General features: G+C 40.6%; 1 protein-coding gene across 1 annotated transcript in view; it reads right to left on the bottom strand.

The window, feature by feature from the left end:
* The window catches only part of DLD (dihydrolipoamide dehydrogenase), a 35,486-nt gene extending 22,317 nt beyond the window's left edge, over positions 1 to 13,169 (bottom strand). Inside the window, exons 1-2 of the mRNA XM_032276305.1 lie at positions 12,868 to 13,169; positions 10,598 to 10,676 (exon numbers count right to left, since the gene is read on the bottom strand). Of these exons, the coding sequence (XP_032132196.1) occupies positions 10,598 to 10,676; positions 12,868 to 12,906 (118 nt within the window). The 5' untranslated portion in view covers positions 12,907 to 13,169. The remainder of the gene's footprint in view (positions 1 to 10,597; positions 10,677 to 12,867) is intronic.
* Between the last annotated feature and the right edge of the window lie 642 nt (positions 13,170 to 13,811).

The raw sequence follows: 13,811 nt of genomic DNA on the forward strand, positions 1-13,811 counted from the left end.
ACTTCCCCAACCTAGCAAGGCAGGCAAACATTCAAGTCCAGGAAATACAGAGAACACCACAAAGATATTCGTCAAGAAGAGCAACCCCAAGGCACATAATCGTCAGATTCACCAGGGTCGAAATGAAGGAGAAAATACTAAGGGCAGCCAGAGAGAAAGGTCGGGTTACCCACAAAGGGAAGCCCATCAGACTCACAGCAGATCTCTCAGCAGAAACCCTACAAGCCAGAAGAGAATGGGGGCCAATATTCAACATCCTTAAAGAAAAGAACTTTCAACCCAGAATCTCCTATCCAGCCAAACTAAGCTTCATAAGTGAAGGAAAAATAAAATCCTTTGGGAACATGCAAGTACTCAGAGATTTCGTCACCACCAGGCCAGCTCTACAAGAGCTCCTGAAAGAGGCTCTACACATATAAAGGAACAACAAGTACCAGCTCAACTAAAGGGCAAAACAGCCAGCTAGCACCAAAATGGCAGTATCAAATTCACACATAACAATATTAACCCTAAATGTAAATGGACTAAATGCCCCAATCAAAAGACACAGACTGGCAAATTGGATAAAAAGCCAAAACCCATTGGTGTGCTGTATCCAGGAAACCCATCTCACATGCAAGGATACACAAAGGCTCAAAATAAAGGGATGGAGGAAGATTTACCAAGCAAATGGAGAGCAAAAAAAAGCAGGAGTTGCAATTCTCATCTCTGATAAATTAGACTTTAAAGCAACAAAGATCATAAGAGACAAAGAGGGACATTACATAATGGTAAAAGGATCAATGCAACAAGAAGAGCTAACGATCCTAAATATATACGCACCCAATACAGGAGCACCCAGATACATAAGGCAAGTTCTTAATGACTTACAAAGAGACTTAGACTCCCACACAATAATAGTGGGAGACTTTAACACACCATTGTCAACATTAGACAGATCAACCAGACAGAAAAGTAACAAGGATATCCAGGACTTGAACTCAGACCTGGACCAAGCAAACCTAATAGACATTTACAGAACTCTCCACCCCAAATCCACAGAATATACATTCTTCTCAGCACCACATCACACCTACTCTAAAATTGACCACATAATTGGGAGTAAATCACTCCTCAGCAAATGCAAAAGAACGGAAATCGTAACAAACAGTCTCTCAGACCACAGTGCAATCAAGTTAGAACTCAGAATTCAAAAACTAACTCAGAACCGCACAGCTTCATGGAAACTGAACAACTTGCTCTTGAATGTTGACTGGATAAACAATGAAATGAAGGCAGAAATAAAGATGTTCTTCGAAACCAACGAGAATGAAGACACAACATACCAGAATCTCTGGGACACATTTAAAGCAGTCTCTAGAGGAAAATATATAGCAATAAGTGCCCACATGAGAAGCAAGGAGAGATCAAAAATTGACACCCTATCGTCAAAACTGAAAGAGCTAGAGGAGCAAGATCAAAAAAACTCAAAGTCTAGCAGAAGACAAGAAATAGCTAAGATCAGAGCAGAACTGAAGGAGATAGAGACACAAAAAACCCTTCAAAAAATCAATAAATCCAGGAGCTGGTTTTTTGAAAAGATCAACAAAATAGACAGACCACTAGCCAGATTAATAAAAAAGAAAAGAGAGAATAACCAAATTGATGCAATAAAAAACGATCAAGGGGATATCACCACAGATTCCACAGAAATTCAAACCATCATCAGAGATTATTACAAACAACTCTATGCACACAAACTAATAAACCTGGAAGAAATGGATAAATTCCTGGACACTTGCCTCCTGCCAAGCCTAAACCAGGAAGAAGCCGAAACCCTGAACAGACCCATAACAAGGTCTGAAGTTGAGGCAGCAATTAAGAGCTTACCACCCAAAAAAAGCCCAGGTCCAGATGGGTTCACAGCTGAATTCCACCAGGCATACAAAGAGGAGCTGGTACCATTTCTTCTGAAACTATTCCAAACAATACAAAAAGAGGGAATTCTTCCCAAATCATTTTATGAGACCAACATCATCCTGATTCCAAAACCCGGCAGAGACTCAACAAGAAAAGAAAACTTCAGGCCAATATCCATGATGAACATAGATGCAAAAATCTTCAATAAAATACTGACAAGCCGATTGCAACAGCACATCAAAAAGCTTATCCACCATGATCAAGTAGGCTTCATCCCGGGGATGCAAGGCTGGTTCAACATACGCAAGTCTATAAACGTAATTCACCACATAAACAGAACCAAAGACAAAAACCACATGATTATCTCAATTGATGCAGAGAAGGCCTTTGACAAAATTCAACAGCCCTTTATGCTAAAAACACTCAATAAGCTAGGTATCAATGGAACGTATCTCAAAATAATAAAAGCTATTTATGACAAACCAACAGCCAATATCATACTGAATGGGCAAAAACTGGAAGCATTCCCCTTGAAATGTGGCACCAGACAAGGATGCCCGCTCTCACCACTGCTATTCAATATAGTATTAGAAGTTCTAGCCAGAGCAATCAGGCAAGAAAAAGAAATAAAGGGCATTCAAATAGGAAAGGAGGAAGTCAAATTGTCTCTATTTGCAGACGACATGATTGTATATCTAGAAGACCCCATCGTCTCAGCCACAAACCTCCCGAAACTGATAAGCAAGTTCAGCAAAGTCTCAGGATACAAAATCAATGTGCAAAAATCACATGCATTCCTATACACCAGTAACAGACTTAAAGAGAGCCAAATCAAGAACAAACTTCCATTCACAATTGCCACAAAGAGAATAAAATACCTAGGAATACAACTAACAAGGAATGTAAAGGACCTCTTCAAGGAGAACTACAAGCCACTGCTCAACGAAATAAGAGAGGACACAAACAGATGGAGAAACATCCCATGTTCATGGTTAGGAAGAATCAATATCGTGAAAATGGCCATACTGCCCAAAGTAATTTACAGATTCAATGCTATCCCCATCAAGCTACCAATGACCTTCTTCGCAGAACTGGAAAAAACCACCTTAAACTTCATATGGAACCAAAAGAGAGCCCGCATAGCCAAGTCAATTCTAAGCAAAAAGAACAAAGCGGGGGGCATCACACTACCAGACTTCAAACTATACTACAAGGCTACAGTAATCAAAACAGCATGGTACTGGTACCAAAACAGAGATATAGACCAATGGAACAGAACAGAGGTCTCGGAGGCAACACAACATATCTACAACCATCTGATCTTTGACAAACCAGACAAAAACAAGCAATGGGGAAAGGATTCCCTGTTCAATAAATGGTGTTGGGAAAGCTGGCTAGCCATGTGCAGAAAGCAGAAACTGGACCCCTTCCTGACACCTTACACTAAAATTAACTCCAGATGGATTAAAGACTTAAACATAAGACCTAACACCATCAAAACCCTAGAAGAAAATCTAGGCAAAACCATTCAGGACATAGGTGTAGGCAAGGACTTCATGACCAAAACGCCAAACGCATTGACAACAAAAGCCAAAATAGACAAATGGGACCTAATCAAACTCCACAGCTTCTGCACAGCAAAAGAAACAATCATTAGAGTGAATCGGCAACCAACAGATTGGGAAAAAATTTTTGCAGTTTACCTATCTGACAAAGGGCTGATATCCGTAATTTACAAAGAACTAAAGCAGATTTACAAGAAAAAAACTAACAAGCCCATTCAAAAGTGGGCAAAGGATATGAACAGACACTTCTCAAAAGAAGACATACGTGAGGCCAACAAACATATGAAAAAATGCTCATCATCACTGGTCATCAGAGAAATGCAAATCAAAACTACACTGAGATACCATCTCACACTGGTTAGAATGGCGATCATTAAAAAATCTGGAGACAACACATGCTGGAGAGGATGTGGAGAAATAGGAACACTTTTGCACTGTTGGTGGGAGTGTAAATTAGTGCAACCATTGTGGAAGACAGTGTGGCGATTCCTCAAGGACCTAGAAATAGAAATTCCATTTGACCCAGCAATCCCATTACTGGGTATATATCCAAAGGATTACAAATCGTTCTACTATAAGGACACGTGTACACGAATGTTCATTGCAGCACTGTTTACAATAGCAAAGACCTGGAACCAACCCAAATGCCCATCGACGATAGACTGGATAGGGAAAATGTGGCACATATACACCATGGAATATTATGCAGCCATCAGAAACGACGAGTTTGGGTTCTTTGTAGGGACATGGATGAACCTGGAAACCATCATTCTCAGCAAACTGACAGAAGAGCAGAAGATCAAACACCGCATGTTCTCACTCATAGGCGGGTGTTGAACAATGAGAACACATGGACACAGGGAGGGGAGCACTACACACTGGGGTCAGTCGGGGGGAAATAGGGGAGGGACGGTGGGGGGTGGGGAGCTGGGGAGAGATAGCAAGGGGAGAAATGCCAGATGTAGGTGATGGGGAGGAAGGCAGCAAATCACACTGCCACGTGTGTTCCTATGCAACAATTTTGCATGTTCTTCACATGTACCCCAAAATGTAAAATGCAATAAAATAAATGGGAAAAAAAAAAGTAAAAAAAAAAAAAAAAAAAAAAACATATATTATTGCTATAATTCTCCAAAAACCTTTTTAATGACGATAAAACTGAATTAAGTATTTTAAATTTTGAGTATATATATTTTTGAGTATATATTTTTAATCACTCATATGTAACAATTTTTATAGTAAGTCCATGGTACCAAAGAGAAATAAATTTGGTTTGGAAAAGAACTTGTTTTAGTAAGTCCAAGAGAAGTAAATAAGAGATAAAAGATAATAGCCAAAAACCTTGGGTTTTATTTCCCTATTCACTGTGTAACTTTAGGTTTTTTTTTTTTTTTTAATTCAGAAAATACCAAAAACTCAAGAGTTCCTCTCTTACTGAAGATACTAGATGTAATATTCCATCACAATAACACTGAAGTTGAAGTGCTAGGATGTACTGAAATGAGAAAAAAGCAGTGTCTTTATCTAAAGATCTGTCAACTGAGAATATAGGAGGTTATAACCCAGGAAGAAACTTTCCAAAACCAGTATTTAGGAGAAATACACACACATCTGCAGTTTACTTTGAAATGCATGAAAAAATAAGACGGGGTGATGGATGTGGATGAGCACATATGTGGTACTGTAAGCACAGAAAATGTTAATGGAAGAAAACCACGGATGTTCAATGTAAAATCCTTAAAATTTTCTAAATGTTTATAATTTTTCACAATAAAATGTCAGAAAAACAAATCATCTAGGTCTCACCTGTATCAAAGGATTTTTACAAATGAAAGCTGACAACACATGCTTCTGACTCACCCTCTCCTTGTCAAGAATAATTTCATAGGTTGAGTCCCACATACAGTTAAAAAAATCAGGATACAGGCCAACCGTGGTGGCTCAAGCCTGTAATCCCAGCACTTTGGAAGGCCAAGGTGGGTGGATCACCTGAGGTAAGGAGTTCGAGACCAGCCTGCCTAACATGGTGAAACCCCATCTCTACTAAAAATACAAAATATTAGCCGGGCATGGTGGTGGGCACCTGTACTCCCAGCTACAGAGGAGGCTGAGGCAGGAGAATTGCTTGAAGCCAGAGGCAGAGGTTACAGTGAACCAAAATCATGCCATTGCACTCTAGCCTTGGCAACAAGAGCAAAACTCTGTCTCAAAAAAAAACAAAAACAAAAAAACAAAACCAGGATACACAAAAGTAGTTAAATGAAATACATTTATTTAAGGCATATCTGACAGAAAAATAGCAAACGACAGCTGAATAGCAATCTGTATTTCAAGTGTCAGTGAAGTATCAGCTGATTCAAACAAGGCCCTTTAGATTCTGAAATTATCAGGTTTAAAGTATCAGGTTGATAGTTTAAAAATACTGGAGTACATAAGAAATGACTGACTTAAACAAGGCAGTTAATATTATTAAAATAACTCAAAGAAAAAAGGCAGGAAAAGTACTCTACAAAATAACCTACAACTGTTACATATTAGTTCATTATAAGGAAAACAAGGTACCACATTATCCAAGCTACCACTGAAATAAAGGTTTTGGGTTACAAATTAATTGTAATCATCAATATAATTACAACATGTATCTCAAGAAGTCAGTCTGTGTAATCAGCACTTTGGGAGGCCAATGCGGGCAAATCACTTGAGGTCAGAAGTTCAAGATCAGCCTGGCCAACAAAGTGAAACCCTGTCTCTACTAAAAACACAAAAATTAGCTGGGCAGAGTGATGCAGGCCTGTATCCCAGCTACTCAGGAGGCTGAGGCATGAGAATCTCCTGAACCCGGAGGCGGAGGTTGCAGCGAACCAAGACTGTACCACTGCACTCCAGCCTGGGCAACAGAGTAAGACAAGACCCTGTTTCAAAAAAAAAAAAAAGTCAGTCTACAATAATACCTACTACTTAGGTAGTTTACAATGTGCCAGTCACATGGTACTATCTTACATAAGTCTCATCACATTTCTATGACATAGTTATTACTACCATTAACAAGAAGAAAAGGTTGAAAACAACTAAATAACTAGAACAAGACTACATAACTAGTAAGTAATCTAGCCAGGATTCAAACAAGGTCCTCTAGATTCTTTAGCGTGTGCTCCTATATACCATTATGTTCTACTGCCTTCCGAAATGCTCAGAGGATCCCATAATCTCCAGGACAAACAAGAACTTCAACTAAAATGACAAGAATATGCTTTAATATCAGAATGAAATCAAATATTTATGAATCATCAGTGCCTTCAATAACCTTACAATACAGTGAGGAAAAAGAGGCAACACGTCAAAATGAAGATAAAACCAGATTTTTAAAAAGAAAAAATGAACAGGAAAAGAGATGGCATAAGGCAATAAGCCTTAATTACCAAACTTACTGAATATAAGAAGTATTTGGTAAGGTTTATTTGTTGACATTTTGTTGGGGGATGTAAGGGAAGTTGTTTTTAAACTGTCAATAGCCTTAATCTCCAGTCTTTTTTCAGCAACCTCCTCCCATAGTTAACACTCTATACTTGTTATCACTCAAAACTGTTCAGCCTCTGAAATCAATAGCCACTTTCTGCTCATAACCTCCCAGTCTGTAAAGCAGAAATACAGTAAAACAAGAAATGATCTGAAGTAAAACAAACCTGGGTTCCAAACCACCCCCACCAAGTCCTTGGGCAAATTATTCATCTCTCTGGGCTTTGATATAACATAGGGATAATAGTAAGGATGACACCTGCAGCCTAGGGTTTTAAGGATCAGAGAGTTAACATCTAAGTAGGTGCCAGGTGCATACCAGTCGCTCAGTGTCACTCCCCTTCTCAGGTCCACCTCCACACTTGAGCCCAGCTGCCTCTAGTCTCATTTACATCCTCCATTCTAGCCTATCCAGTGCTACTCCAAAGCTAAAACCCAACTCAGATGTTATTCTCTTTGTTATGTTCTTTGTTGGTTCCCCAATCTCTTGTTAGATAAAGCCCATGTTCCTAAGTACAGCATCCAAATTCCTTCAGTACGTATTTCCCCAGCCTCATCTGCTACCACATTCTGTTTACTCATCAATACCATGCAGTTTAAGTTTCAGTAAGAGTCAACTATTCTTAGTATACATGCATAGAACTATGCTGGTCTTTCTTGGTACCATCTGTTTCATATACCTAGAAATAAACACTAATAGCATGCATTTCACATTACAAACACTACTTGAAGCTCCTGGAGGGGGGTGCCTGCACATGCTGTGTCTGTGTGTGCATATATATAAATGACATAGCCCTAGTTATTACAGTCTAATTAGGAAAAAAAAAACAATTACAGTAAAAGGTCCAACCTGTAACCAGAGTTACCCTCAACCTTTTCAGATATCAACATTAATTCTCTAGGAAAGAATTCTGTGACCATTCCCAATACATCTACAGATGTCATCACTCCCTATGCTTAGTCTGTGGATCCCCATCACAATTATGTGTTCGATGTTTGTCTCCAAGTGAATTGAAAGCTCTATAAAAGCTGGGTCTTGTCCATCCTGCTCACTGCTGTATTCCAGTAGTTAGCCCAGTAACTAACACATAGTAGATATTAGTATTTGTTTAAATAATAAATAAGAGAATGAATGAGTGTAGTGAAATGTGAGTGATTAAGTGCTACCAGTTTGTTAAGTGCTGTCATGAAACAGGTCATATCAACAGTAACACACAAAATTTGGCAAATTCTGATGAACCTGGTTGATATGCTATTCAGACATTGTAACCAAGAGTGTATCATAAGCTTTGAACTCCTCAGGAGAATTAATCAATATTCATCTAAGGAAGAAGACTGAATAGAACACTAACAGTGTAGGCTCTGGAGTCAAAAGGATTCCCCTAGCTCTGTCATTTCCTAGTTGAAAAACCTAAGACTCAACTCTTCCATCTATAAAATAGGGAGAACAGCAGCACATATGTAGTAGAAAGGTCATGAGAATTAAATCTGTGCCTGAGACAGAGTTAAGCCCTCAGTGCATCAGTTAATATTACTGTTGTTGTAGATGGATACTTATTTTGTACAAGACACTATACTGGATGCTTTGCCATAGAGCAGTAACTAAAACAAACCCGGCCCCAGGGTTCATTCATTCAATAAACATGTACTGATTACCTACTGTATCACTTTAGGTACTAAACAAAAAAGTCACAGTCCCTGCCCTGAAGTTTGCATTCTTGAGGAAAAGACAGTAAGCCTGTACCTCAGATAAACACAAATATGTGTGTAAAATGGTTGTTACTGCATCCACTCAAAGCTTTTACCCACTTACCTACATGGGTACTAAATGATTTATGATTTACTCAATGTCAAGAGAACTCCAAACTGACTATCGAACATTCAGCCTCATTCCACTAAAATCTAAGATCTAGCTCAGGGGCTGCCTGGCAAATAGAAGGCACTGAATAATTTTTGTTGAGTGATTCCAAAGGTATAGAGTTAGCCATGAAAAATATCCTTTAGAAATGAGAATCTAACATTTCTCCTGCTACGTGAGTTGAGAAGAATGAGATTCCCATTTAACAAGAGACAATGTGTGTAACAGGTCCAACTTTTCCCCTTATCATATTAGCATTTTTTTAAAAGGATTTCTTGACCTGTTCAAAGCTATGATAACTCACTCACTGCTGGTCCTGGGTGACTAGAATCCTTCCCCTACCCTTCCTCTAGAAATACCCAAATTAATAATGGTTGGATAACAGTTGAGGATACAGGATTAAGTTACTTCGGAGAATGCAGGGAGACTGACAGTAGTTCCCCCAGATAATGATTTCTACCACTGAAGCTTTAAGACATTCAATTTTACTTATAATCCATATGGGTGAATCCAGTAAATGTCAAAACAGTTCATTTCAAATAATCAATATCCTTGGTATTGACAGGTCAAAATATTTCAATATAAGCCTATTAACTTTCTGGGTTTTTTTTTTCTTGAGACAGAGTCTCGCTCTGTCACCAGGCTGGAGTGGAGTGGATCTCGGCTCACTGCGATCTCTGCCTCCCAGTTTCAAGCAATTCCCCTGCCTCAGACTCCCCAGAAGCTGGGACTACAGGTGCGCACCACCACGCTGGGCTAAGTTTTTGTATTCTAGTAGAGATGCAGTTTTGCCATGTTGGCCAGGATGGTCTCTATCTCCTGACCTTGTGATCCGCCCACCTCAACCTCCCAAAGTGCTGAGATTACAGGCGTGAGTCACTGTGCCCAGGCAACTTTGTTTTAAATACTTAAAAAAATAAAATGCATATTCTCTACAGGAACTTCCAAAATATATTTTAAAAAAAAGAATAAAGGATAAAATTCCATGATCCACAGCTTTAAAGTATATCCTGCTAATCTTTAAAACATGCTTCTGATAAATCCATGATGACTTTCATTCAGCATGTCAAGAAAGTCATCTCATCTTTTCAAACAGTGTTAAAATAACCAATACAACCTTACTCAGTGGAAAAAAGTAACTTTTTAAATGTAAACATATGAAATTGCTGCCCTGCTCAAAACCTTTGTTTCCCATCATACTTGGAATACAATCTAAACTACGAGGCCTGGCTTACTCCATCATCTGTCCCCTGCCCACCTCTCTGATTTTACATTCTATGGGTTTCTGCCCCAGCCACACCAGCCTTCTTGCTACTCCTTTAACTTCACAAACCAAGTCCCACCTCAGACCTTTCTCAGTGTTGTTTCCCCCTACCTGAAATAACCTCACTCCTTCACTTCACTCAGGACCCTGTCCAGACATCATCTTCTCAGAAAGGCCTTTCCTACTGTATCTAAAATTGTCTCTCTTCCTCCCTATTAACTGCTTTAATTTTCAGTTACTTCCCAAAATATCTATCCGTTAATTATATATTATTTGTCTTTTATCACCAAATCACCAGTTTCAAAAGAGCAGGATTTTACCTTGTTCACTGCTTGGAACACACTAGCTCAATATACATTCAAATGAATAAACACATTAACAAATAAACTACAGGACACTTAATGTAAGTTATTCCAATATTCACTTGCTTTTACACTGAAACAGAAAGGAACTGTCAGCTAATATGATGAAAATATGTTTTACTTAAGTACTTACTTGGCTGATCTGCGTAAGTTCTCAGTGGCACTGCAGAAAGTCCCTGTAGGCCATGAGATACTCGACTGAAATGGCCCCTCTAGAAAAAGAAAATGTTCCTATTACGTATAATAGGAATTAAAAACATAGAACTACTGAAGGTTGATGAAAACAGAACAATTTTGGGCAAATGTATCAAGCAAGGATTATTAACGTATCTTCTTCATTGCCACACAGAAGTTACAGATCAGTTTCCCCTCTTTGACAATAACTTAAACTTTTCAGCCTCAGCTTGCCACACCTATCTTTTTATTATGAATACTGAACAAATCATCTCATATTTAACCTAATTTTTTAAATGTATTCAATGGTATTTTTACTCAGCTTTCAGAAAACATGGCTAGTGCCAGGGGTCATTTTAATGCCATAATTAAAGCTCTGGGCCGGACGTGGTGGCTCGAACCTGTAATCCCGACACTTTGGGAGGCCGAGGTGGGCGGATCACCTGAGGTCAGGAGTTCAAGATCAGCCTGGCAAACATGGTGAAACCCCATCTCTGCTAAAAATACAAAAAAATTAGCAGGGTGTAGTGGCGGGCACATGTAATTCCAGCTGCTTGGGAGGTTGAGGCAGGAGAATCGCTTGAACCCAAAAGGTGGAGGTTGCAGTGAGCAGAGATTGTGCCACTGCACTCTAGCCTGGGTGACAGAGTGAGACGCCATCTCAAAAAAAATTAAATAAAGCTCTGAAAGTTCTAACTGAGGCCAAGCGTGGTGGTTCACGCCTGTAATCCCAGCATTTTGGGAGGCCGAGGCAGGCAGATATGAGGTCGGGAGTTCAAGACCAGCCTGACCAACATGGAGAAATCCCATCTCTACTAAAAAACACAAAAAATTAGCCAGGCATGTGCCAGCTACTCGGGGACTGAGGCAGGAGAATCGCTTGAACCTGGGAGGTGGAGGTTGCGGTTAGCTGAGATGGCACCATTGCACTCCAAGCCTGGGCAAAAAAAGAAAAATTCCCCATAAAAAAAAAAAAAAAAAGAAGAAGAAAATTCTAACTTAAATACTTCAATAATCTATGCATAATAATCCTTTTACCTGTAATTTGTTTCCTAACTGTAAGCTAGCATGTATGTATAGTCCATATTTACTTAGAAAAATCTATGAAGATGTTCCTGAGACATCCACTAGGAATAGAAAATTAGACAAGGTAATTTAGGAAAATGCACTAAGTAATGTGCTTACGTTCTGGAAGACTATAGTTTGACAAACTGCAGCAGAATCTCCCTAATCTCTATATATGGATGGCTACCATTTCCTAAGGACAATGAAGCAGAAAGAAACAACGCAAAAAGCTCCTGCTCCTTTCACAGCAGGCAAATGGGCGGCAGTGACAAAACCTACACTGATGTTCCCTATTCCAAAGCAACTCTTAACACCTGAGGTCAGGACAGCAGACCCGAAGAGCAGCAGATTGCCAATCTTGAGTTTTAGCCTCATCTCCGCCGCTCCCTAGAAGCATGACTTGTATAATGGTACATTAACTTTTGGGAACACAGGTTCCTCATCTCTGAAACAAAGGAGTTTAATCGCTATATTATTTTTAAGGTCTCCACCAAGATAGTGGTACCCAACCAAGGTGCCACATACATACAATCTGGCTGTATTAGGTAGGCAGATAAAAACGGAAGGCTGTTCTGATAACCTGCTGCAATTAAAGATGTAAGCCTCCAGGAAGACCTGAGAGAGCAATGAACACCAGTTTAAAGCTGCAAACACTGACAAGACCTCAGGGGCATTCCGAGGGCTGTTGGAGCCGACTGGGTCTGGCCATTCAAGAAATGGCTCCAGGGTTACCTACCCACTGCATAAAATTTGACCCCTCAGGGGTCAGAATTAGGATTAGAAAAAGGCAGATGGTATAGAGCCAGACTACAAGGGACATGGATGGCTTACACTTCCTCCAAGGTAGAGGCCTACATGTGACGGGATGGCCCTCGGTCCAGGCTTGGGGGTGTACCACGAGTGACTGCTGGCCGTCACACAACGGCCCGAGAAGACACGCCACAGCCTGGGCACAGGCCCGTCCCTCGCCTGCTGCCGCCGCAGAACAACCTGCTACCCTGGAGCCTAGGGCCGGGCTGAACCGGTGCAGAGGCGGGGCTAGGAGTGGTGCGGCCCAGGCGCCCGGCCTTCGCCAGCCCAACAGGATTACGCCGCGTCCCGGACACACGGAACGGGACCCTCCGTGCTTTGGGCTCAGCACGACCCCACCTACTTGGCCCTCACCTTGGCCAAGGAGCAGTACACACGACTCCAACTCTGCATTTTTCCGCTGTATTTTCCTTTCCGCCCAGGCGTTCACGGCCGCTGAGCGCCTCCGCCGCTTCGCCAAGGTCTCCCCGCCCTGCGCATGCACAGGCGCAACCGACGTCATCACCCAGAAGCAGCGCGATTGGCCAGCGCGGTTCTACCGCACGAGTCGTTCCTGCTAGGGTAGGCGTCGTACACTGTCGTAAGGAGCGTGGTGCTTTGTGGTAGTGCGGTCAGCTTTAGGGGCTGCTGTCAAAATGTCGAGCTACAATGTATTATTAGACTTGGAAGATGAAATAAACAAATAAAACTATCATTTGCTTAGTGCATGCCACAGACGGCAAGTCTTGACAATTTCCACAAGCTCTTGGTTGTGCTAGTCATTCCCCGGCACTTTCTACAGACATCTCATTTCATCATTGCAACAACCATATGAAGTATTGCTATATTTCCATTTCTCGGATGAGGCCCAGAGAGGTTAAATAATGCCCCCAAAGTCTCGCAGAGGAGGCGTAACTGCAGCCCCAAGGCCAAAGCCTTTGGTTTTAACTACTGCTTTATAATTGCTCCCTTCAAATGCCATGTAAGGGATGGGGCTACAGATTTTGGTATCGCCAGCATCCTGCTCTAACTAGTTAACTGACAATACGTAGAAAACACACTATCTTCTATTTTTTAGTTGAGAAACGCATCTCCCTAGTAGAACAAATTAGAGGGTGGGATGGTGATGAGATTTTTAGGTTTTGAGAGATAATAGTTTGAAAAACATTGTCTTCATTCAGCACAGAAGTCTAAGGTCTGATACTTGCCTTGTGATAGCTCTATATAGTGTGAATAAACTTAATTCTACATTTACTGAAAGTCTACCACCTAGGCCTTGTGCTAGGCTCTATAGACTTAAATACTGGTTAGAAATTACT

Source organism: Sapajus apella, unplaced genomic scaffold, assembly GCF_009761245.1.
Source record: "Sapajus apella isolate SASKATOON/1434 unplaced genomic scaffold, GSC_monkey_1.0 scaffold7, whole genome shotgun sequence".
Lineage (NCBI taxonomy): Eukaryota > Metazoa > Chordata > Mammalia > Primates > Cebidae > Sapajus > Sapajus apella.